The sequence below is a fragment of the Haemorhous mexicanus genome, chromosome 13, assembly GCF_027477595.1.
Source record: "Haemorhous mexicanus isolate bHaeMex1 chromosome 13, bHaeMex1.pri, whole genome shotgun sequence".
NCBI lineage: Eukaryota > Metazoa > Chordata > Aves > Passeriformes > Fringillidae > Haemorhous > Haemorhous mexicanus.
Window position 1 is genome coordinate 12,907,426 of NC_082353.1, and position 24,871 is coordinate 12,932,296.

The 24,871-nt window shown below is 43.7% G+C and overlaps 1 protein-coding gene across 1 annotated transcript in view; it reads right to left on the reverse strand.

The window, feature by feature from the left end:
• HDGFL3 (HDGF like 3) overlaps positions 1-24,871 on the reverse strand; it is a 37,131-nt gene that overhangs the window by 2,904 nt on the left and 9,356 nt on the right. The window contains exons 2-5 of the mRNA XM_059858468.1: positions 11,621-11,697; positions 8,240-8,378; positions 6,804-6,962; positions 5,082-5,228 (exon numbers count right to left, since the gene is read on the reverse strand). Of these exons, the coding sequence (XP_059714451.1) occupies positions 5,082-5,228; positions 6,804-6,962; positions 8,240-8,378; positions 11,621-11,697 (522 nt within the window). The remainder of the gene's footprint in view (positions 1-5,081; positions 5,229-6,803; positions 6,963-8,239; positions 8,379-11,620; positions 11,698-24,871) is intronic.

Consider the following 24,871-nt stretch of genomic DNA (forward strand, 5'->3'; position numbering starts at 1 on the left):
AAAGTTTCTGTTATCAACGGCAGCACACAGAAAACAGAGCAGGGGACAAAACTAAACCCACAAACTGCCGTCTGTTTTTCTGGCACTGAAGATTACTTCCTTAACAGTGTCTGGCAACTAATTCAGCCATCCTGTACTGTAAAACCGCATGGGCAGAAGGATAATTGTTTACTTGCTCTGTAAAATAGTTGTTATTCAGTGTTGCTTTGAGGTCAAAGTAGTTACAGGATTCAATGTACACAGAGCTGCAAATATTTCATCTGTACTGGTTGCTTTAATCTCAACTTGCATTCAGACATTTATGTTTCCTCTGAGTTATGTCCCATGTCCTTAGCCAGCAGGGCTGTTATCCTGAGCTACTGGAAGGCAGCAGATAACACAACTCCTTACACTGTATACTATGGCACTATTTGATTTTTACATAAAATTTTTTACTGTGAAATACTTAGACACATTCTAAAAAATATTATCATTTGCTCTGAAGCATGCCTCAAATTGCAGGAAAAGAAAATCAGACAGAAAAACATACTTTGTTTGCATTTTTTGTACAAAATGCTTTTACATTGTACCAAGCCCTAAATGCTATGCTTTCAATGCTGATGAGCCCCCAAACAGGCTGTTATGCAGCCTGACCAATGTTATTCCTGATAAGTAAAGATGAGCAAAGGAGCCCAACATCTCCAAACCACATCAGAAGGACACAGTGAACCTGTTTCTCTGGCCAGTTTGGCCATTACACTTTTACTTCACAGCAGTAACTGGGATTGTTGCTACCCCACAAGAATGCCACAACAAAAAAGCCTGGACACAGGCTGTTTTAAATGTTCTCTCAAACGCAATGGTGTCAGATGGCAATAATTTTGGACCAGATTTTGATCCCCTTATTCCTGCTGGCAGTTGCCTCCACAAATAGATCCACTGACTCAGTTGGTAACTAATTGTCAGTGTGAGAAAAAGGATCACAGTCCTTTACTCCATTTTAATATTCATGCTGTACCAGGAGCAAGAAAATGTATCTCATTTCCAGCAAATTTATTCTTCTCTGAAGATAATAAAATCATTCGCCTCCTGCACCTGAACACCAAGGAAATGCCTCCCTTACCAATACACTGCCCAGACTGTCACTAAAACAGTGAATACCAAAATGAACACTTGCCACAAACCCAGTGTGCTGGCCTGACCTTCAAACACTAATAAGGCCAGAACCACAGCCAGCTTTCGAATATGAGTACATGGTCATCCAGAAAGTAAAGAAAAAAGCAGTTTAGATGTTCAGTTACAAAGACTCAGAGTAATGCCAGCCAAAAACTAAAGACACAAGTCACCAGAGATTTGAATGAGGAATGCAAATCTGCTGCTGCCATGAATTCACTCATTTATGAACAAATTTAATACCATGAAAGTAAAAAACACAGAGCCATGAATACCTTTCCACCGGAAAATTCTCTTTACGTGGTATTCTGAGAAAGCTGAAAAAAATTTAGTATTTAACAGCAGGGAACAGTTCTGGGAAGATTCTGTGACCCAAGATCTGAGCAAACTCTGGGATGGGCTGTCTTAGCTAATACACTATTAGTTAATTAATATTGGAGGATTAACCCCTGAGGTTCAGGCTCTGCATCTTTCTGGGGAAGGAATCGGATAAGGAACAGCAGTTAGGGAAAGAGCTTGAAAAACATGTAGTGATGGAACAGAATAACCAACTATGGTTGGGACTGAGGAAACATCTCTTTCTTGAGAGTGCCTGTAGTACTCAAGAATAGCTCAGAAACTAAGGGATGGAGATCAAAAAAAGAAAGCACCTTTGTCTACCCAAGGGATAAAAAAAAAAATCACAGTTGAGCCCTTCAACAGTATGATATTGGTTGAAAAAAATATAATAGCTCTGAAAGTACTTTTATTTGCTCTGGGTTTGAGTCTTCAGGAAGCCATCATTTCACATTTTCAAGCTTACCCCTACCACCTGGAGGTTAGAATTTTCATTAAGAAATATAGGTGAAGGTGCTCCTGCAATCATCTGACTTCAGCTGTTAGCCCTTCAAGAAGATCCTATAATGCTGAGGGTAAGAGTGTGATTAAAAGGCAGGTTTCCATCTGATCTGAGGAGGAGAGATGGGTCTTCAGCCTGCAGTCCAGGCATTAGAAAAGGCAATTACTACCTCATTATTAGTAGTTTTATTAAGAGAAAAGCTTGTCTCCTCCAGGCAACTCTTGCACAGTCTGAGGCCTGGGAGGTGCAGAGCAGGAGGGCCCAAGGCCCTCTCAGCCCAGGGGCAGTACCCTGGCTAGGGTGGCCCAGCCACATGTGCCTCCATGGTGGCCCAAGGCCCTCTCAGCCCAGGGGCAGTACCCTGGCTAGGGTGGCCCAGCCACAAGAGCCTCCATGGTGGCCCAAGGCCCTCTCAGCCCAGGGGCAGCACCCTGGCTAGGGTGGCCCAGCCACATGTGCCTCCATGGTGGCCCAGTTCCACGAGCAGGCAGCTCTCAAGCAGCCGCTGGCAAACCACGGCAATGAATCACACCTGTCCTTGAGACCAGGGCCCTGAACCCTTGCGCTGGGTGTCTGACCCGGGGTGTCTTTGAGCGAGCATTGGCTCACACCCGCGCCCGTTCCGGAGGCTCCTGGCGCCATCTCATGGCCACACCAAGGCCCTGGAGTGGCCGACTGGGGACAGCGGGGCACGGGGCTCTGCACACCGCAGGGAGGGACCCCATCCTCGGCACGCTGCCTGGCCAGGCTCTGCTCATGAGCTCAGTGACCCTGAGGAGACCATTATCTCATCTATGGTGGTGTCTTTAGCAGGTCGAGACATTCGGCTGAAGTCACGTGTGTGAACAGAAGGATCACATCCCAACTCTCCAGGCGCATGTCGGTCTTTTTCAACCTCCCTTTCTACAGGAGAGAAGCCCAAGAGTGTGGGCTGGAGCTCAGTGCCCTGCAGCAGAGCCTCAGGCTGGGTGTCCAGCAGACAGCTGGCCCTGTGCCCCAGCTCGCCCATCCGGACACTGTGGGGCTGGCTGCTTACCACCACCTCAAAAAGAACCTGCTACTCTTCCCCCTAGTGCCCTGTGTAAAGGCAGACCTTCTGAAAGGACACGGTCTGGCTCTGAGGAGCAGCAGGAGATGGAGTGTCCCCTCCTGGTCCTCAAAGAGAATTGCACTACTGACAAAACCGCAATGAAACCCTGAAGAGATTCATGTGTCAAATGATGAATTTGCAGCAGAAATGACCAAGGTAAAATATATGGACCAGGATGTGAACTCTTCCAAACTTATCGGTGCTTTTATCTCAAGCTGCTCTTAAAACCATATCCCCATTGTCTCTTTAATCTGTATTACTAAAACTCCACATTTTCCATAACGTTAAAAGCATCCAAGACCTAGCAACAGACTGGTTGCTGAAGCACGAGTTCAAGGCTGCGTGGTGGGGCTGCAGAAGTCAGAGCAGAGCCACCTCCCCACATGGGTATGACAATATTGATTCTAGATATTGCTTCAAGCTGGTGCTGGCAGGAAGGATAAGACTATTGACAGTATTTCAGCACAGAGGCTAAAATATCTGTAATCCTGAAAATGCTGAGAAGCACCATGATGTTGTAGCATGCTGGACTCTACTTCCCAAGCATGTCACAAGCATGTCACACCCAGAAGAAAGAGCCATATGAATGTCAACAGCCACAAAGCCAACATCCTGTGTGACGTTTTAGCCACTTAGTCTGTGACTGACCTCACTCAGTGAGCATTTTGTCCTTACATGGAAAATGTGCCTGAAGTCCACAGACATATCCCCTGTCACTGCCACAAACATGGGAAACCCAGCAGGGCCTGCTGAACCCCTTGTTACCTCAGATGCATCTTACAAACAGTTTTCTCACCCAAATACCTATCTGAAGACATGGAAGTGTCACAGGGTTCACTAGGCAGAACGTGGGCCACCCTTATCAGCCTCTGACACTCTGTGGGTGAGAGGCTGAGAGGGCATAGCTGAGAGGCTGGGAGGGCACAGCTGGGCAGTGTCTCCTTGCATCAGTCCCTGGCTGAAGCAGCTTGTTCAGAGTGAATGGGAGTGGGAATTTCCCTTGTGACCCCATGAGCCACCTATCAAAGTCTTTATAGCAGAGTCACAAAACTGCACTGCAGAGAGACACAGGGAAAGGAAGCTCTGGGAGGAGTCTCTGAGTGGGAGACAGCAGCAGCTGCCCAGAGGTTGTGTTTTGTGAGAAAGGGCTTGGCTGAGCACGCAGCTGGGTGCTAAGACACCTCAGCAGTGTCAGCTGAGAGCCGTGCTGGCTGGCCTCCTCTCACACCTGGGGATTTGTGTCACTCAGCTCCTGTGACAGCCCAGCACGGCTGCTGCCCACGTGGCAGAGCCTTGGCATGGCAACTGCACAAGGACTGCTGAGCTGGAGCTCCAAGTGCTGGAGCAGAGAGGCTTGTGCTGCTCCAAAGGCTCAGAAATAGCAGGGGTTGCTAAAGGTGGCTGAGTAACCAGCTGCCATGCTAACCCTCCTACTCAGCCTTCCCCTCTTGTTGTGGCCACAACAAAGTAATATTGATATGAACACACAACTGACAAAACACACAAGGAGACTGTATGAAGCTGCTCTGGAGCAGACTGCATATCCCATCCTTGGAAGGTCCTAGCCCAGGGCAGCACCTGCCCTGGAACCTGCAGTGTGCAGAGTCAGTCATGAGCACACGAACCCTTGAGAACCCTGAAGAAGACACTGGGACCCCACAAATTAAACAAGTGTGAAAGGGTAAGCAGGCTCCCTCTGTCAGTGAGCCAACATGCATTATGCAGACAGTCTGAGTCTGCTCTCACATCCATTTTGCATCATTCCAGCTCATGGTTTCCAGTAACTCCTCTCAGCTGACATCTATGCAAGTGTCAGAACAAAAATAATGCTCTTTTTCAGTCATTTCTCTAGAGCAAAATTTGTACAGTGCAGGCACCAGGTCCATGTTTCTGTTGTAGACACATTCTGAGCACTGAAATGTAACCCACAGGTCACCCCTGGCTCCAAAGCCCCCCAGGAGCAAACTGCATGGGAAGTGAATGACAGGAACAGAAGATTACCCCTTCACTGGTTTTCTGCAAATCTGAAGAAGTGTTTCTTGTGTCATTGCCTGCATCCCCAGCATCAGAGCTGCTCTTATTTTCTTCCTCTTTGCAGTCCTTATCATCTTCATCTCCAGGAGATTTCCGTGACTGCTTGGAGGATTTCTAAAATGATCAACAACAAAGTGAAAATTAAAACCTGAGCTTCTGCCATAGAAAGACACTTTTTGAAATGTATGTGGAATGCTGTCTGATCATGCATTTCCCTGTTCAAGGTGAATACTGGGGAGGATACATGGGGTGAAAAGCATTTTTCAGATAAAGTAGTTGGAGTTACTGCCACCATTGAAGGAAATTTCTCTGAAATTCTGTGTTCAGCACAGGTTGGCAGCTCAATTGACTAAAAGACAGACACAGTAATAGGAGCTGGGTATTAGTGCTGGGTCACCTGTAGGTTTTGTTAGTTAATGAAACAGATGGTGCCAGCTTGGCAAAAGTTTTGATTAGATACAGATATGTAAAATGAGAATAACATTAGCAGAGCTGCTTTCCATACTTTTTTTTTAGTGCTGTCAGCTTTAATATATTAACATTAGAGCCATGTGGAAGCAATACATCTTTTCCTTTACATCCCTTTATGTTATGCAATTCTACAGTACAAAAGGATAAATTGTGGCATTAAGCCACCATTTTCATAATCCTCTGTTTGTCCAGAGTCTTCTGGAAAGAAGATGGTAGACAGACCTGAATTTCTGATGTAAAACACACAAAAGGGGTGAAAATACATTTTGTTTGGTGGATCAGTCACAAAATTAACACTCTCCCCCAAACTGTGCCTGGATCAGATAGTTTGATTGCTTCTTCTCATTTCCATTAGCTTTCACTTTCAGAGAAGAATAACATGAACGTGAATAAATTGACTCTGACACACTTCACACAATTTTTCAGGCAAAGTGCAGCCCTGGAGGCACACATAGAACCAGAGGAAGTAACTATAATGTTGCTGCCCTTCACCCCAGGTGACAAGTGAGAAGTCTATCTGAAGCCAAAGGTGACACTTCTCAGGGGATTTTGTCCACCAGCCACTGTGAGACAAACACATCACTCTCAGCTTCTTGATCTACACTTTTAGTTAAGACATTAACAGGGCTGGTAGGTACTACAGTGCAGGTACTACAGTGCAGGTCTTATATCTACAAACTGAGCATCCTACTCCCTGCTTAATGAATTGGTTCTTCCACCTTCCCATTCTGTATCCTGGACTGAAGTATTTTACACTCAGCTTCAAGAGGAGCAGGTGAGCACATCTGGCCCTACTAGATCTTTCTGGGAGATGCGGGGGGAAGCTTCAGTTCTCCTGGACAGGAACCAAACCTGAACTCATGGCTCTCAGGAGGCCCACTCCTAAGGCTTTTTTTCTTCTTCTTGGGGAGAGACTGATCTGAGATGATCAAACCTATCAATCCATCTTTGCAGGGGTTTTCTTTCCAGCCCTACTGATCTCCTTCCCATAGTTTCACCTTCCTCTCAGTGTGTGGGCACTAGAACAGGGCAAGGTATTTCAAGTGGTGTCTCACCAAGGCTGTGTACAAAGTAAGAGCACTCTCCTTTGCCTGTTTGACACCACTGTCATGGTGTCAGAATCAAAATGCTAAAGGAGGAAGAACAAATTTCCATGAGGTGAACAGTATTCCAGTTATAAATGCCCAGGGATAACAACAGGAAAAGTCAGAAGATAACCTTTGAAGTGTAGGATTTTTTCCGTTTTGAGCCGGCTTTTTCATTCTTTCTTTTTCCTTTTCCATCCTCTTCTACCCGATCACCTTCCTCCTCACTGCTGGCGTCTGCTGTATTTCCTCCTTCTCCTTCAGTTTCTGATGAGCTCTGTTGCTGAATTGCCTTTAAAATAACAACAACAATAATAACATAAACAATAAAATATCACTAATACCTATTACTTGATTTTTGTTCTGCATTGAAGATAGAAATAGTGGAAATGGACAGCTTACACTTTACTTGCTATACTTAGGAAGAGCTCAGGTTATTTTTGCAATTATCAGGAAAAAGAGCTGCAAAGGCAATTTTTTCAGTCACCACTTGAACTCAGTTATCAGATGCAGATTCTGGGATAGCATGTTCTGAAGGGTTTACACAGAAACAGAAGATCCAATAACAAAAATGTGTTTGCTGGAGGAGAACTAAGGGCTGCTCACTGGAGAGACCTGGCATGTTCTACTCTGGGAAAAACTAGTGAAACTTTCAGACTTTGGCTGCAATAGCAGAGACTTTTTTGTGAGAGAAGATGGCTGTTACACTCCACTCAAAGGGCAAGATCTCTGTGTTTTGGAAAAGCAAACCCTGACCAGCAGGCTGAGCACTCTTTGACAGCCCATCTCCCACAGACTATTCACTGGATTTTTTTAAAACCAAGTGTATGCAAAACATGTGTAAGGCTGAAAATATGAAACAGGAACCGAGAGAGGCAGCAGCTTTTCTGCAGGTGGTCTGTATCTCTGGCTTGTAGTGTTTTGTGATAATAATGTAATAGGTGTTTGCCTGCTTTTGGAGGTGATTCCTGCCTTCAAAGGACCACATTTTTTTAATGAGAAAAGTTCTTTGCTTTATACAGCCCACCAACTACTCTTCTCCCCCTCCAGCTTCACTGACTTTCTGCTCTGGACACCCAACAGGGAGAGCTGTTGCACAGCAGCAACTGTCTCCTACCAGCAGCTTAACCCTCCACCTCCTCACTCCTCTTAGCTTTGGCACTGCCAAATGTAAAAATCAAAAGTGCAATGACCTTAAGGTCTGTGTAAAATACATGGAGCCTGATATAAAAATAAACAACAGAAAGAAGAAGTCAGAAATTATTCATGTTTGTACAGGAGTAAATAAACCCATCCATTTTTAATTTAACTAAATGTGTTGCAGAATTTTCCACTTCACCACCCCAGAATGTCACAGAAAGCAAGAGGCTCTGCAGTATGATTAAAGTTCCATTTGTCACAGAGTGTGAGACCACAGTTGTCTTTACATTACACAATTACCAGAGCTGTGAAACTTTCTTGCTCCATCAAAACCAGAACCTTACACGTCACTCTTAAAACGCTCACTTTGACAAGCAGTAAAAGAAGAAAACAAGAAAGATAAGAGCAATAGGTGTGAAAGTCATTTACCTGATATCCAGTAAACTTTACTCCAGGGTTGTTTTCTATTTCCCACAGGCCTTCATTAAATCCTTTTCGCTTGTTCGACTTCCCAAACTTATCTTTGTATTCTTTATAAGGGAAAAGGTCTTTGGGCCCCAGGAATGCACTGCATTTAACAGAGGGAACAGTCAAAAAAGGACTTACCACTCTCCTCTTCAAAAAAATCATAACATTAAGAGTGCAAATGCCTACCCTATTCTTCTGCTCATTCAAGCATTTCTTTTCTAGTTTTATTTATTTATTTTTTTGGTCACGCTGGCTTTGAGTTACTGCTGTGAGTCTGATTTAATGGATTGGCTCACCATCCTGATGTTTGATGTAGTAAAATCATGCTGGGTATCTCTAGAAACAACTGAAACATCTCTATTTTATTAACTACTGCTGGGAACTGGCACTTGAGCAGTTTATGAAAGTTTATAAAACAGTTTATGATGTCATTGCTTGCGATAGCAAGGGACCAAACCTCCAATCCTAGAGTTATAAATCCAGAAAGGCCTCAAAAATGCCACGTGAAAAGTTAAGCATGTAAGGAGTGCCTAGGACCCATGAGCCAAAATTTGTCCCTTGTACTATGGGATAGAAAAAGCAGTGGCATTTATTATTATCTATACTGCCAGTAAGCCTGGGAGCTGCTTTCTTGGAATTAGCCCCCCACATACTAAATTCTGCACAAACACAATAAAAATGCTCTTTCCCAAAAATCTTATAACTTCATATAAGAACAAAAAACAATGGATGAATATAGGCAGATGAGTAATACAAGGAAACAATGAGACACATGGGGTGCTTGTGGCCAAATAGTTTTTTAGACAGCACAGCAAAGGAGGGATTTTGTGCTTTGCTGCTGCCTAAGTCAGCTATGCACTGGGCCAACTAATTTCAGGCACAAGCACCACAGTGCAGGGAAAAATAATTATTAAAAAAAAAAAAAGAGTGATGATCTGTCCTGCTTTTTCTACACACATTACAGTAAAACTCCAGCTTCTTCTTAACTCTTAAACTGAAGGAAGCATAACTTTCTTTTGGTTGCATATCTATATCTACTGAATTCTGCATGGTGACATTGAGATTGTAATCACAAGTCAAATTAAAACAATGAAGGCAAAAAGACCCCTTCATTCCCACATGTAAAGATTCTGTGTCATCAATGACCAGAGCTGAGCAAGTCCCAGTGTCCTTCACCACAATCACTGTCCTACTTTCCTGATGATCTTTGCAATTCCTGTTAACTCTCTGGTCTCCATTACTGTGGGAATGTGGATTAAACACATTTATTATTGTAACCTCACCACGACATTGGGAGCTTGCCCTTTTCTGCAGATGGGATTCTGAGGCACAAAGATTTGCCCAAGGTCAAACTCAAACTGACAGCACAGTACAGAGGAAAAACCAGCTCTCTTCAGTCCCAGTCTAATATCTTAATCGCAGGATAATATTTCTTCCTTTCTGCAGTCATTATTTCAGATTAATGCCTGATTTATGCCCAGCATTTATGAATGTGCAAAGTTCCATTCACTTAAATCATCCCACTGGCCAAGCAGTTTGCCAGTGCAGAGCCAAATGGTTGCTAAAAAGTCATCAGATGACAAGTCCCTGAGGAAAGAGCTTCCTTTTAACTCCACCTGAGACAGCATGGGATCCACACTCAGTTGGATATTGAGAAATATCTTAATTATATAATTACAAAGCCAAGAATGCATTTCTACCTGAAAGCCAAACAGTGATTTCCAAACTAACAGATTTCATGTTAATATTAAATGCTACGCTGAATAAATTCTCTTATCTATGCTTTTGCTAATACCAGGAGATGCCTCCTTGTTGTCAAAAATATAAACAAACAGTTCTAACACAAATAATAAAGGAAAACTGTGTGAAACTTAGTATGAGCTACCTTAACTTAGCTCAAGAGTGATGTATGGAAGTGTTTCTACAGCCTTTTATGCAAAGTAAACACTGGAAAGCTGTCTACATCTTTGCTTGAAATGCATTCATTGCCACTGGGAGAGCATAAGTTCCTACTGCTCTGCTATAAAACTAAGGAGCTGCAATCTAGAGTTCATTTTTAACAATTAGGCTTTTACATTTATAAGGTAGGAACTACAAACTGTTTTTCTGTTTCAGATGCTACAGTGAGATCATGAGCTCACAAAATCCAAATCAAAAGAGATTATCAGTTTGGGATTCACTCATTTTGGAATAAAAATGGTCAGTTTTTTTCTTAAATGTTTCTCAAAAATGATGTTTCCATTCAAAAAATAATTACACCTTGGTTTCTGATTTCACAGCATTGTAAGTTTATTTAAACTTTATTCTTTTCAGATTATTTTGTGACAGTACTAGTAGACCACAATATATCAAAACATCAGGTTGTTTCATTCTAGCAATGAAACGAGAAAAAATAGAAGAACTATTTTAACTAAAAAGAGGCTATTATGAACTTTATAAAGCAGAAACTGCCTTTAAAGATTTTTTAAAAAATAAAATGTGATGTATGAGCTATGGAGCTTATAATATTCTGGAACAACATTAAATTCAAAAATAAACAAGAAATTTTTAATAAAGCTTCAAGCCTCTAACATTGAATTTAAGATATCATCAGAATGTCATTTTTCTAGTTTTAAAGGAATTCTAGAAAACATTACCTGCAAATGGGGAAGGAAAAGTTTTAAAATTAAAATATTTTGCAAAATGGAATGTGACTTATTTTTTAGCTATCTCAGACATAGTTTAAACTAGAGACATGTGCATTATAATATTGAAACTCTGTACCTTGTAGCAATTATGATGAGACCTAACTTACCTCTTGTGCTCTGATTCCCTTCATTCCCTATCAGCTCAGCCAGCTCAGTTCTTCTATCACTCTGTGAGCTCCATCCTACAATAGCCCAGCACAGATCTCCCAGGAATGCACATATTTTGAAGCTCTGCCTGAGACTCTGGGGTCTGCTTCCTTTCATATCACAAACCACCAAGTGAGTTCTCACACAGGACATGAGCTCAAACATGTCCAAACACAAGAGCCTGATCTCTGCTATCATGGACATCCAAGTAAAAAATGTTTGCCTCTGAGTTCAGGGCTTTTCCAGGCCCTTTAGTGAACTCATGCCCACACATTTCTTTACAGGATACACAGGCTTTTGTGTTAGCTCATGGTGGACCATGGAGGCAGCAGCATTCCCAACTACTTTCAGCTTTTACTGCCATTTGTAATACCAATGAGTTGGGCTTGCAGGACCTTTCTCTAGGCTCCCAATGGCTTCAGTCAGGATTTGTTCCAATAAAATCAGAGGAAATGATGTTAGCTGTGCTGCAAAAAGGCATTTCCAAAGGAACAGGTCATTCACTTACGTTTCATGAGTCCCAAAAAAGAAGATGGGATATTTATTTGCTGGAGGCTTGACGGCTCCTTCAGGAAGTTCATCAATCTGTAAGACAGTGGAAAAAAGATTATTCCCAAAAGTGTTGTCCCTCATCCAAGCATCCCTACCAAGCCAGGGAGGTGCTAGCAGAGGTATCCTGCAGCCCTGGGAGGTCCTGCTGTGCGCTGGGGTGGGGAAGGGAAGACAGCTGCTGTTTTTCAGGCAAAGTCAGCATATGACTGAAACACTGCAGGGACACAGCAGAAGACCCAGGAGCACACACAAAGTTTTAATGATTTCATGGGCATTATATACACAAAGGCAATAAAATTAACTCTGCCTAGTTTAAGTGTTAACTTCAGATCCTGCCTCATCAAAGGCATCGGAGCCCAGAGGGTAATCCTGCCTGTCTCACACAGTCACCTCCATAATTTCTGCAACAAATGGGGAACAGATGGCACTCTGGGACTCTGCAGCTGGAAAACAGGACAATCTCCCAGTGGTGCTTCCTGTGGTGATGGTGGTACACGGTGTAAAATGTGTAATGCACACCAGGGAGGAGGGCCAGGGACTCTCCTTCCCCTGCAACACCCTGATAACTGGATTTGGTTACCACTCCCCTCTCCTTTCACATTTTAATCCTGGCCTCAGGATACAGCTGCAGAGCAGTGAAAGGAGGGATGCTGAGGGTGTTCTCCTGAGACAGAGCTAATACTGGAACAAATCCCTCAGGCTGAGCAGTGCCCAGACCCCTTCTCCCAATGTCTGAGTGAGAGCACTGGTTGTGAGGCAGGAGGTGAGGCCCAGGACCTAATCTTGTCTATGCCTAATTTTGTAGTCCTCTGCAACAGAAATAAGAGAGTCCAGGTGCCTACCCACATAAACCAGAAACACAGCAAAGCTTTAAATAACATCCAAGAGCCCGCCTTCCCAGAAATGGCACTTCTGAGCATATGTGGGTGTGTGAAAGTGTCCAGAGAACTCTCTGGCTAAGAGAGAGCCGAATGAATCTAGATATCTACAGGGCAGCACCAGCAAGCAGGTAAAGGGCCTGGTGCCTGGTCTAAGGCAACTCAGTCTCAACATCAGCATCCTGCCAAATGTCACTGCAACTGAGAGCAAAGTGCTGACATAACAGTGCTATACAAAATCTGCTCCTCAGCAGAGCACAGGGATGTAACCTGCATGTTTTCACTCAGGAGGCCAGACCCACATGTGCTTTCCTTCTCTTTCCTTGCTGAAGGACTCCTAACACTGAATTCTTATTGACTAATAAGCACCAGATTGTTTTCAAAGGATGTCCTCCTTCACGGTAAAGCATCTGCTTGGCTACATAGCTTTCAAAGGAGCCTGAGCTTTGGTAAGAATTCAAACCCTTTTGGGCTTTCTGCAGGGACACCCCTTGGGGATGGAGAAACGAGAGCCACATGTGGAGCTGTAACATCACAAGACTCCTCTCTGTAGAAGAAATGGATGCCTCTCTTTTCAGTCTAACTGGAACATTCTCTGAGGCTGCACCAAAATCTGGAGATCTGAGAGCACCTCCAAAGCATTCCCTCAGGGGTGTGCATGGTAGGGCTCTGGCACACTGGGTGCCTCCCACTGGGGTCATGTGTCACCATGCACCCACCTCCCAGCACAGTCTGCAGGAGACAATCCGGGATTGTCACAGGTGTCACATGTCTTGTGGGCACAGCAATTACTTCTTTCCTGTACTTAACAAAGCTAATAATTTGATAAATAAAAGGAGAATCTATTATTTAAATGCACATAGAAGGAAAATACACACTGGTGGAGGATGAGCACGTGCATTTCCTTTTAGCTCAGCTGTGTTATAGGAGGAACTGAAACAACACGACAGGATTTTTGGTGTCCTCTTTATCATCAGGGCTACACAGAGGAAAGGCTGTCAAAGATATTACTTTAGAGCTCACCATTTTCTGACATTAACTATTTGATTTTTAAGAAAGGTTGCTATTTGCTCACAATTCATTATTTAAATACAGGTATTAGACTTATTTTAGGAGTGATAAAAAGACTGCAGGTCAAAACCACTGCAACTCCCTTTCCAAACTGACAGCAAGTCAGGGAGATACTGCATGTCTGCAAAACATTTTATGCCTCCTTCAAGACAGAAGCATTCACATGTCAGAGCAAAAAAGGCTGTGCTGGCAGTTTCCCAAGTGCAGGGAGAGGTAACACACCTCGACTGTCTGGATGCCACAGCCATCCTCCTCTTTACTGCGACAAGGAAGATGTCCAGGTACCAGAGTCCAGGAAAATGTGGACTCCTTTGACTGAGACAAACAGTGTCTGCTGGGACTTGAGTGCAAATCTCATTTGGCCACTTGAAGCACGGCGCCAGCTCTGGGCTGCACTATAGAGCAGCACAGCCCAGTTAATGCCTCAGCCCCCTCAGAATCTCTCATGAAATAAAGTAAACAGCTGTAAATGATCAGTAAAGGGGGGGAATGAAGACATGCTTAGCAGGGAATGCTGATCAGAAGGGATTGGGGATCTTACATCTCACCATGTGCTATGCTCTAAAGTGGTGAGGCTGTCCTAAGCAGAATCCCAAGTGGAGTTAAGCCTTCTGTCTCATTCCCAGCACTTAATACTGTTAGCTAAGGAGCAGCACCAACAACAAAGGACAGAACACACATCTGTCACGCAGCTCACCTGCTCCCCATTTCGTGGCATATTTCTTTATTCATCCAAGTATCCCTTCTGACTATGTATCATCACAGGAAACCATAAAAAAGCTTTTCATAGCTTTTGGGAGTTGGCATACACATACAAACACATGCAGTATAAATCTGCACCAAACAGCTCAAGGAGAGATTGTTAATGCTCCCACTCTAACATTTCACTCTGCAGCTGAGGTCAAGACTTTTCCTGCCTTCACTGATATTGCTGTGAGCTCCCCAGCCCTGGGGCTTATGTTGCTAGTACTGTAACAAGGCTGGATATAAAGTGACAGTGTTATCTTAGGGCCATTGAACTCTGTGGCAAAAACTCCAGAGAATTTAGTAAAGGATGAGACCCTCTCTGCCATTAGGAAAGATCTCTTCCTGTTTTACCCCTTTCACACAAATCCCTGCATTAGAGACTGTGAGAGGAGAGCTTTGCCCAGTCTCCCTATACCCAGTAAAGCCACCTCAGCCCCCTGTGAATGTGGAGTCCCTTCGTGCTTATTTAGCTGCAGAACAACCCCGGCGCTCCATGACAATCGCTGTTGTTTTGGTGTAGCAGAAAGCAAGCAGTACAAGCAACCATACTGCAATCTCCTGCTGCTGCACTCAGTCACAATTTATTCCCATTCTACAGGATGTTTTGGTTAAATATGCTGCAGATTTGGATCCGATATTTTTCCCCATATCAGCAAGATCAAAGAGAGACAGGGAGGGAGCGAGAGGAAGAGAGTGAGCGCATGAGCACAAGAGCGAAAAAAGCATCGCTGCCTTGAACCAGGAACAAAAGAGGAAAGAGCACCCATACTAGAACACAGTGTTGTAGTCACAGAAACCTCACTAATGACTAAAGCATCTGTCTATCAGAGAGGCAGACTGCGACTGTGTTTTGCTCCTGGAAGGAAACAAACAGATTCTCAAGTACCCGCTATAAGCTGCAATCAAACACGGGCTCCATCCCTGCCTGAACCAGGGCGGGCTGGAGCTTGCTGCCACAGAAATCAGTGTGAGCAGAGCATGGCGTGCAAATCTGACATGTGCATCAGCAACACCATGGGCAGCCGCTTCAATTATGGCTAAAATTAAAGCAGGTGGTTTCAGATTTCGAGTTTTATCCCCTTAGCTCCCGTTGCTGTCATCTGCTTAATGAATAACAATTGCTTTCTTTTTGCACAACCTCAGCAGAGCTGCACTGCCCAGCGTTTGTTTGCCAACCAAGCAGCAGAGCTTTAAAGATGGAACTGCGAGGTTTTTTCCAGTAAACAAATGCCAGGCTTGTAGGGTCAAGAACACCGAAGAGAAAATTCAGCTCGGTCCTCTCCAACCAGAGCGGGGCTTTATCAAAGCGTGTTGCTAGTGACTACCAATGTGGAGGCAAGAAATCTGTCAGATCCTTACACTGTGCTTTACTGGCTAGGATGGGTGTGCAGCTCGAGTATTTTGCTCTGGCTGGTGCCGAGCAATCTCTGGCATCTCAGAGAGCATTTCCCGCTGGCTGTCAGGGTGGGTTTGGAGCCCTCGCACCGCAGTGCTCCCTTCCCGCCTGCCGTGAGCTTGGGGGCCCTGGGGAGCGAGGCTGGCTGGGTGGGCTGGGCTGGCGCTGCAGAGCAGAGCCCAGCGACAAGGACAACAGCAGAGGCTCCCACAAGCACAAATCATCCCCGTGCCTGGCCGTGGGATACCGCGGCATATTCCTGACAGGCTGAGGAGCTGGCTGGGAGGGCTGGTGCAGCAGCAGAGGAAGCTGCACCCCCTCCCGGGCGCTGCGCTCTGCAGAGCTCCACATTCCCTGCAAAACGGGAACCGTGTCTGGGCGAGACGCGGGCAGAGCGGCACGAAGCTTCGTCTCTGCCGGGCTGGCACAGCCGCTCCGGGCAGGCTAATGTCACTGCAGGGCCAGGAAGGGGCTGCGCTGCCCAGCAGGGCAGGACGGGCATCCCAGAGGCATCTCCTTGCCGCTGCAGGGGCAGCAGGTGTCGGGGTTTATGGCACCACAAAACCTCCGTGCTGGGCATAAGCCGCTGCTCAGAAGCAGGAATTCCAGGCTGTCAGGGTGGCTTTCCACCAGAGCCTGTCCTATTGCTTTCCAGCAGAATTTTACACACACACACACAAAAAAGGTATTATGCAAAATACCTATCAGGTCCCCATTTACAGAAAAGAGAACTTTACATCAGCATGCAGGGATGCTTATGTTGGCACCAAAACCCACAAGATTTCCTTTTATTTTGCAAAAAGAGGGAATTAAAACTGCAGAGCAGTAATCACTGATTGTTGTGAGATAGTGTAAATGCCTTTGATTGGCAGAAGCACACAGAGCCATTGCTGAGATCCACATCTCCCACTGAAATCCCTGGAGCTGCAGCACAGCAGTGGAGCAGAGGCCCATAGTATTTGCTGGAAAGTGGTTCAAATTGCTTATTACTGCCCAACACATGCAAGCAGCTTGATCTTTTGCAGTTAGCTTAATAGCAGAACTCTAGATGGATAAAAGCAATAGTCTTCAAAATCCATTATTAAAATAGGATATTTTGCTTTACTACAACATTTTTATTCCAATGGATTTATTATTCTTTTTAATAGCTAATGCTACTGGGAGTCAGCAGTATAGCAGTATCTTTTCTAAACCATTATTTAAAATACTGTTCTGTAAGATCTAAAATATTAATTTTTTTTTCCCAGAGGATCCTAAAATGTAAAAAAAAAAAGAAAAAAAATTAAAAACCCAACCTGCTTCAAGCTAAAAACTGTGACTCAAATTCCACAGTGCTTAAATTGAAGAGCAGTCCAACTGAAGCTGATTGGAGACTGCTGACTTTTTCTCTCATGTATGAAGACAGATATTTGAAGCAGAGCACTACTCCCAAATGTACATCACACACCTGAACTCCTGGTGTGGAATGCTGGCATATGCACTTTTTCACCCATTAAAAAAGATAACCCTGTGAAGGGTGAGACTGGAAGCAGAATCCAACTTAATAAGGTGGAATTGCACAGCTACAAAAGTAAAAATTAAAAAAGTCTCTGGGCATGGAAGAGTGCCACCAGCAAAAACAAAAAGCAAAACAAGATTAAAACCAGCAGAGCATACTTTTGAACACTGCTGAAAATGGCTGAAGGGTATCCTGCAGACAGCCAGAAATGACAATATAAAGACATCAATCCTCCTTTTTTTTTTCCCTGTGCATGCTCAGGACCTCAACGAGATAGAAGACAATGAAGGGTTAGCTGGAGTCCAAACAATGCTGGCAGCAATGTCTCACTAGGAAAGATCAGCAGTCTTGCAGCTGAGTTCAGCCCCTTTACATCCCTAATTAGCAGCATATTTTTAAGACAGAAAGTTGAAATGCACTTTCTGCAGAGCTGCTTTAATCTCCAATATGAAAACGGGGCCAGAGCTTAGTTCTGCGTGACTGGTATCTATAGGCATGACTTTGTAGATAACCGATCTGTTCATGTGATTCAAGTCCTCTCTGCACTTCTGGGGCTGCTGGATGGAAGATGTCAGAGGAGGAGACTTGGGGGACACAAAGACAAATCCTCTCCCTGCCACTGGCCCCTGGGATGACCTTGGCCACATGAATCATTGCATCTCCTCCAGACTCACTTTTATGAATGGGGACTATGGGACTGTTCTTATAAAGCACTTGAGGTCCACTGCTAAAATGAGAGGAATTCCTAACAATGCACACTTCCAGCTCTGTCAGAGCTGCATTTCAGGTCATCCTCCCAGTGAGCACACCCCAAAGCCAGGCTGCTGCAGAAATGCTCTGTTTTCTCCAATGAAGTGTTTCCCTGCTACCGTGAAGGAAGCAATGGTGCTACCACTAGGATTCTATTTTTCCCAGTCTCTTCCCTAAGGAGAGAAAAGGATGTGACCACACTGTTTTCAGTCTGACTCTTACCTGCAACAACTCAGGGACACGTCAGACAATTTTGCCAAACCAGACAAAAGGAGAAAGGCCAGAGAGATATTAAGTTTCCCCATGTTTTGTGATAAATAGGCTGTCCAACAGAAGATGGGCAGACAAGCAGTCCATATGCTGAGAGACAGCTTGCAATGCAGGCTGAATCAAAACATCAGACACTGGGAAATCCACACAAAAGCAAGCCAGAGAAAAATAAACTTCTTAAGTTTCATGGCTCACAAAATTACTTTTTATTTGTTTATGGGTGGGGAGAGCTTGTTTATTTTAAACAAATATTGCCAGCTCTGAGGCATTTAACATTTACTTTTCTTCCCTTTAAGCACAGTGAAGGGTTGCTTCTCCTTCATCTGAATTATTCCTCATATATCAAAATATTGTTTGCAATGTACATCCACCAAAGCAAATCAGAGTGGGCCCACTAACACCTAATGAAATCAGTTTCTGATGACAAAATTCGGTTATCTTACTTTGCCACTTACCACAAATATCTTAGTCTTGAAATATACAAGTGTGCAAGAAATGCGCATATAAAATGAGTTTAGAAGACATACAGCAAATAAAAATTAAATAACCAGTCAAGACATCAATAAGTGAGAAATTTCAGGGACTGGGAATTCACAAATGTTGTATTTCTGTCCTCCTACTCTCTTCTTAAAAACCAAAGAGACATGAAAAGTCATATAACCTTCCTCCCCAAAGTGTTCAGATAAACCCTGCCACTTTCTGTATCTCATCTCCTCAGAGTGTGTGGATGTATAAGAACTCTTTAGACTGAGGAATATTTTTTGCCTCCCAATATTTACTCTAGAATGTTACTACTTCATTGATTTTGTTTGGTTTTAAGGAAGAATGTTATATTCATGAGGTAGGATTTTTTTTTTTGCCAGTTAACTTGATCAAAACACTTTCAATTAGATGCAGCCGGCCTAGAGTGTTGACATTTGGTCAAATACACACAACTGGATTTATACTTGAGGCTCATTTGTTCCACCCAAAGCACCATATTCCACTGTCCAAGCTTTTATTAAAAGAAGTGTTGCAAGGCCTTATACTCCTATCAGCACACTTAAAGCCAAAAGGTAATCAAATTTTCAGAAGACTGCAGTCTCCTAGACTTGACTGGCTTAATTTACTATTTTTTTTTCAGTATCATTTTCTACCCCAAAAAGTCAGTTGAAAAAATCAGATTTACACAATATTCCCAGGCTAAAGAATATGGAGCATCTCTGTGCAGTACTTAGTCCAGCTTCCCAAAAAATACACAAAACCTTACTGACATTACAACTTGTGGCTAAGATTGTATTGGGTAAGGAAACGTGATTGATGGAGAACAGAACCCTCCAGTTTGTGACAGGGTAGACACACACCTGAGACAAAGAAAGGAACAGTCTCCTTCACTTATTGCAGCCCCTTGCTCCTGCTGGGGAGGACTCAAGCTTGAGGCTCTGGAGATTCCACTATTATCTGGGCTTTTGGGTACAGAAAACCCTCCTGTCTCCTTTGTGACCTGTTTTCTTACCATCACTTGCAGCTAAGGGGGGTAACATCAGGGGCCTGAAACAGTGAACAAGTGCCTCATACAGAAAATGCTTACTGTTGCCTGGGAAAAGAACACAAATCTTTGTCCCTTGAAAACACAGAGCATTTTTAGTATCCTGCAACCCTCTGAGGTTCAGGTGCAGCAGCAGAGATGGGACTATGAGTGTCCGACCAGTCCTCTAGAGGGAATGGAGACACAGCCAAGCCAAGATGTATTTGTCTGCATTATGCCGCTCTCTGCGGACCCACAGAACATGAAGCCTCACAGTGCTAATGTGCCACACCAGAACACCTATTTAGAGGATCTCAGAACTCCTTCAAACACTAAGTTCTGTTTGCTGGGCCATGAGCTGATGTAGCTGTTAGGCAGCCAGCCCTGCCAGGCAGCTGCAGCCGGACCAGCCGAGCTGCGCACGCAGCGCCGCAGCCGCGGAACATCTGCAGGCACAATGGCAGCCCCAGTGGCAGCTCTCACCTGCTCGTGGGGCACTGGGACAGGCCTCACATCATCCTCTGGGGCTCTGGAGAGGTCTGATCACCCAGCATCACTGGCACACAGGGCGGCTGTTTGCTGTGATGCAAGTGACACGTAAAAAGCAACAACGTGGACGCAAGCTGGGGGAAATGAGCAGCAATGAAATCTAATTGCAAAGGCAATGAAATGGAGTGATTTGCAGTAACTCTGCAAAGGCAGGTTTTTCTCTTTACTCTGCTGCCAAACTGCAAACTCGTACCTGCAGCAGGAGGGCTCTGGGTCTCTGAAAGGCTCTGGTTGCTCTAAAGCTAACAACTGTGTGCAGTTAATTGTTTCCTTCACTCCCCCAGCCTCAGTCACCCTCTAAGGCACAAAACAAGCCATTAAACACACAAATTATTTTGCTAAGATGGAACTTTTGCCAGTGTCAGCTGGGCTGCTAAAACCATGGAATGAAAAAAGATCCATGGAGTCACAGTGGTCTCTGTGCACCACTTGGACCCAGCTTTGGTATTTTTACTGGGTTTGCTTTCAGTCTGTGCTGGTATTTCCAGGAGCTGCCATTGGGCTGTCAAATGCCTTCTTTGCAAAGTCCCCCAGTCTAGGTTAAACTCTCAGGAATTTTAATCCTCCTGCCTAAAGAGACTCAGGAACAAGTTTTTCCAAGTCAAATCATACCCCTCCCCACCTGCCCATTTTTCTGCTTCCAAAATCTCAGAATGAGAGTTTTCATTTAGTTTTGACTCTAAATATAATGCTGCTGAAATTTACTTAGATAGTCCTTAAAAGAATAACAACTTTATTTATTAATTTTCCTCAAACCCAGCACCCCAAACTCAAGCAGCAGCTTAGAGGAATGAAACTATGTTAAAATAAACAAAGTACTCCACTATGTACTGTAGAGCTATGAATCTAGATCCTAATTACCAAATCATGTTAGGAAAAAAACTGAAATCAAATAATGAAAACATGAAAGACAAAAAGATGTATTTTTAGAATTGTAAGTGGCATTAATGTCAGAGACAGGATGAATACACCAATATTGTAGTGATCAGATTTGTTAGGGTGGCAGCCCAAGAAAAAAAATGTACATCAAAACCACTAAATAGGAAGTTTTAAGCATGTGAATACTCTCTTTTAATTCACATTAATTAATCATGGGCTTGAAGTTGCCTATATGTTTATATTTGTGTAGGACGAAGAGTTACTTTTTAATTTCTGTTGTTTCTATCCAGCACGTTAAGCTGAATAGATGTATGAAGTATGTGTCAGTATTTTGTGTTACTCTCAAAGAACCTCTCAGAATATGGTATTGCCATGAACACAAGTTACCTACAAAACCCAGTAAATCAGCTGCAGTTATGTCACAAAGCTTAATCCAGAATCTGCTTTCTTCCTCTGATTTTCTCTAACTTTCCATCTCTATACCTCCTCTATACATCACTGTTTCTCATTTCTATCCCAGAATGGGAGAGGTAACCAGAAGATTAATTTTAAGGATCTAGCCTGTCAAGGAACAAATTACATGTGTGGAACTGTACTATTTCCCACATAAATTAATATTAAATTTTTAAAACCTATGAATCAGGGATGGCGTCCATACTAAGCATGTTTTAAACCAGGTTGCTATCTTGTTTTAAAAAGAAATAGCCTATTATTCTAACTCATGTTGTGAAAATAAATGGAAAAGGCAATTACAAATAAAAGAGGACTTGGTTAGGGATACACATATCTGGAACTAGAAGGGCATTAGGGAACACTGCACACACAGATTTATACTGGGATCCAGACAGAGTGTTTATACAGACCTCATACAAATCAAGAAATTCCAAACAAAAGCCTTTCTGTCAGTACTGAAAATTTTAATTCTGTCCCTTGCCTTCAGTTTTTAATGGTGATGACACCATGATGTGTCCAAACCACAGTGCACAACCACAGTGTTTTAGTTCGCACTGCTTCTACCTGTCAAGATCCCCAGTTCAGCCTCACATGCAGCATTCAGGATGGCATCATTTTCCAGAAATCTGCCTTGGTTCAAGCCATGACACCCCTGTCATTACAGCAGGTCACTGCCTCGCTGACATTTGACAAACAAACAAACTAACACCATCCTCTAGCAGCAAACGTTTCAGAAAAAGTATAAGCTTCTCATTAAAAAATTGTTCCCCTTGCTCCCACATCTGCTAAAGAAGCTGCCATTTCTTCTGAACATATTGCCACTAAAATCTTTATTATTATGGCCTTCTAGAAAGTTAACAGCTAGAGGCTTGATCCTGCAAGCACAGCTGGGCATACAGTTTGGCAGCATAAACAAAGCCATTGTCTTTGTATGATCAGATCCCATCCAGCACAATAACATGGCAATTATATTCACAGGTGAATCCATGCATTTGTAAGGCAGGAGATGGCATAAAGGATCTTCTAAAAGATAAGGAGCAAACACTCACAGCATTTTAATGCTGAAGAGCCCCATCTGACAAATGTGTCTTCTCTAATGTTTTCATCTTTTAACAAGGAGTTCTTGTTATTTTAAGAGAAGTACCAATTCAAAATATCTGTTCACAAAACTGACCCACTACCTTACAAACATTAAAAAGCTTCACAGCAGAGTCACACAAATAAATGCAAAGAAAACAAAATATTATCAGATAAAACAAACTTACTACTTTGCAGACATTAAAATTCTAACCATGAGGCTTAATAGCTTTATACTATCTTCTTCTACAAGCTGTGATAGAAATACTGACTGTGACAAAGGAAAACAAAATTTGCACAAGAGGAAGATTTTGAAAAAGAACTTCTGATAAAAAACAGCAAAAGGGGTACCTGCACATATGCAAGTCACCTGATCCAGACACCATATGAAAAGAATTATCTTTTGAGTTTGCTGCAATAATATCTTTCAAAAGTCCTGGTATCTGGAGAGGCACTGCAGTAAGGAATGTCAGATTTTATTTTTTCTTTTTTTAAGATGAACGTCTGCCTTCTCCCTTAGGCTGTGGTCCTACTTTATGTTTCTACAGGCATGTCAGCACACATGTAAGCAGTTTTACTGAAATCAAGGAATCTTTATGCAGTCAAACTCATCCTCTGCCTTTGGGACATGGTCTTTAGAGAGCCAACTACTGGGATAAGGTATCATCTTCCTTCTGCTATTCCATAATACCCAGGACAGCCATGCAGTGGATCTGTGCAGGGCAACTAACACATGAAATTCCCCAGCCCTTTCCTACCGGGGGATAATGAAATACAGCAGCAATAGTATGCTGCTAAGAACACAGGAACCTCAATTCTGCAAACACTTCCACATGTGATTAATCCTGAATGAATGCTACTTAATTGGATTCCAGATAATAGAGTCTGAAGAAATCCTTACAGAAATACAAATTTACACTGGCTCAGATGGAAACTATGATATCTGGGCTGAAAACCAACAAGCAACTAATTAGTTTAAGAAAAAGATGACAAAAACATGCCACTACAGTAGGACACAGTGCCTGGCATGATATGCATTGTTTAGGTGTATTTCTTGAAGGATCTGCCTCCCTCAGCACCTTTTTCCCGGTTCTGGAAGTGGCATTTGGGACAGCAAGGTGGGAACATTTGCAAATATTCAAAGATAGTCTCAGGCTCGTAGGTGTGCACGCAGAAACGTGCAGTCAGTTCCCTACACCCAGGGATTGTAAACCCAGTGACAACTGACTCACAGCCCTGGCTCTGTGAGAAATACGAGCTGCACGTAAACTGAGATTCAGTCTGCACAGGGAAAAACACAACACAGCTGGGAAAAGGGATTGGCAATGTCAGAGAGAGAAAGCTGGAAGCAGCAATACTACAGGAAGCCAATAGTGGACCACAAGTTACATTTGAATAACCGGTGTGCTGCAAAGGTCAAGGCACTCTGCAGCAATCCCATATACAAACACACATCCTGCCAGCTTGGGCAGAGCCCCACAGGGTGCAGCTGCACCTGGGAGAATGGTCCAGCCCTTGGGCAGGACGTGGATGGACAGCCTGAACATGTTAAATGAACCTAAGGAAAAATACACAGATGCTTAGGGCAATGCACACACCAAAAGCATTCAGTGGGGCTGGTGGGATTGATTTAGTGTTCAGCAACCAATTCTATCCCAAGAAAGGAAGGAGGCCACAAATGAACAGTTTTGCTTTTCCTCTGGGGTGCCAAACACAGCCCTCCATGCCTGCTGGCTTTGGAGCCCCTCTCAGCCTGCGCCTGCTTGGTCTCTGCACAAGCAGAGGAAGGAAAGAGAAAAGCAAAACTCAAGAGGAGGAAGGAGACAAATCTCCTTTCGAGGTTCAGTGCTCTGCTTTCGGGCACCCCCTTATGCTGCTATGTCAGGAGAGACAACCCATGGCACAGTGAGTCCAAACACTGCTCCATGGGCACCCCCTCCCTTGCTCCCACCCCACAGGGCCATAGAAAAGGGGAACTGTAAGTGCCCCACATCCAAGCATTTCCCAGAGGATTAAGCAGAAGAGGAGCAGCAGGAGCTGTCTCCTAGTTACCAAACAACGGGTCAGAGACTGGGGTAGCAGTCAGGGATGGAGACCTGGATTCTTGTTTTCTACATGTGGAAGAGATTCCA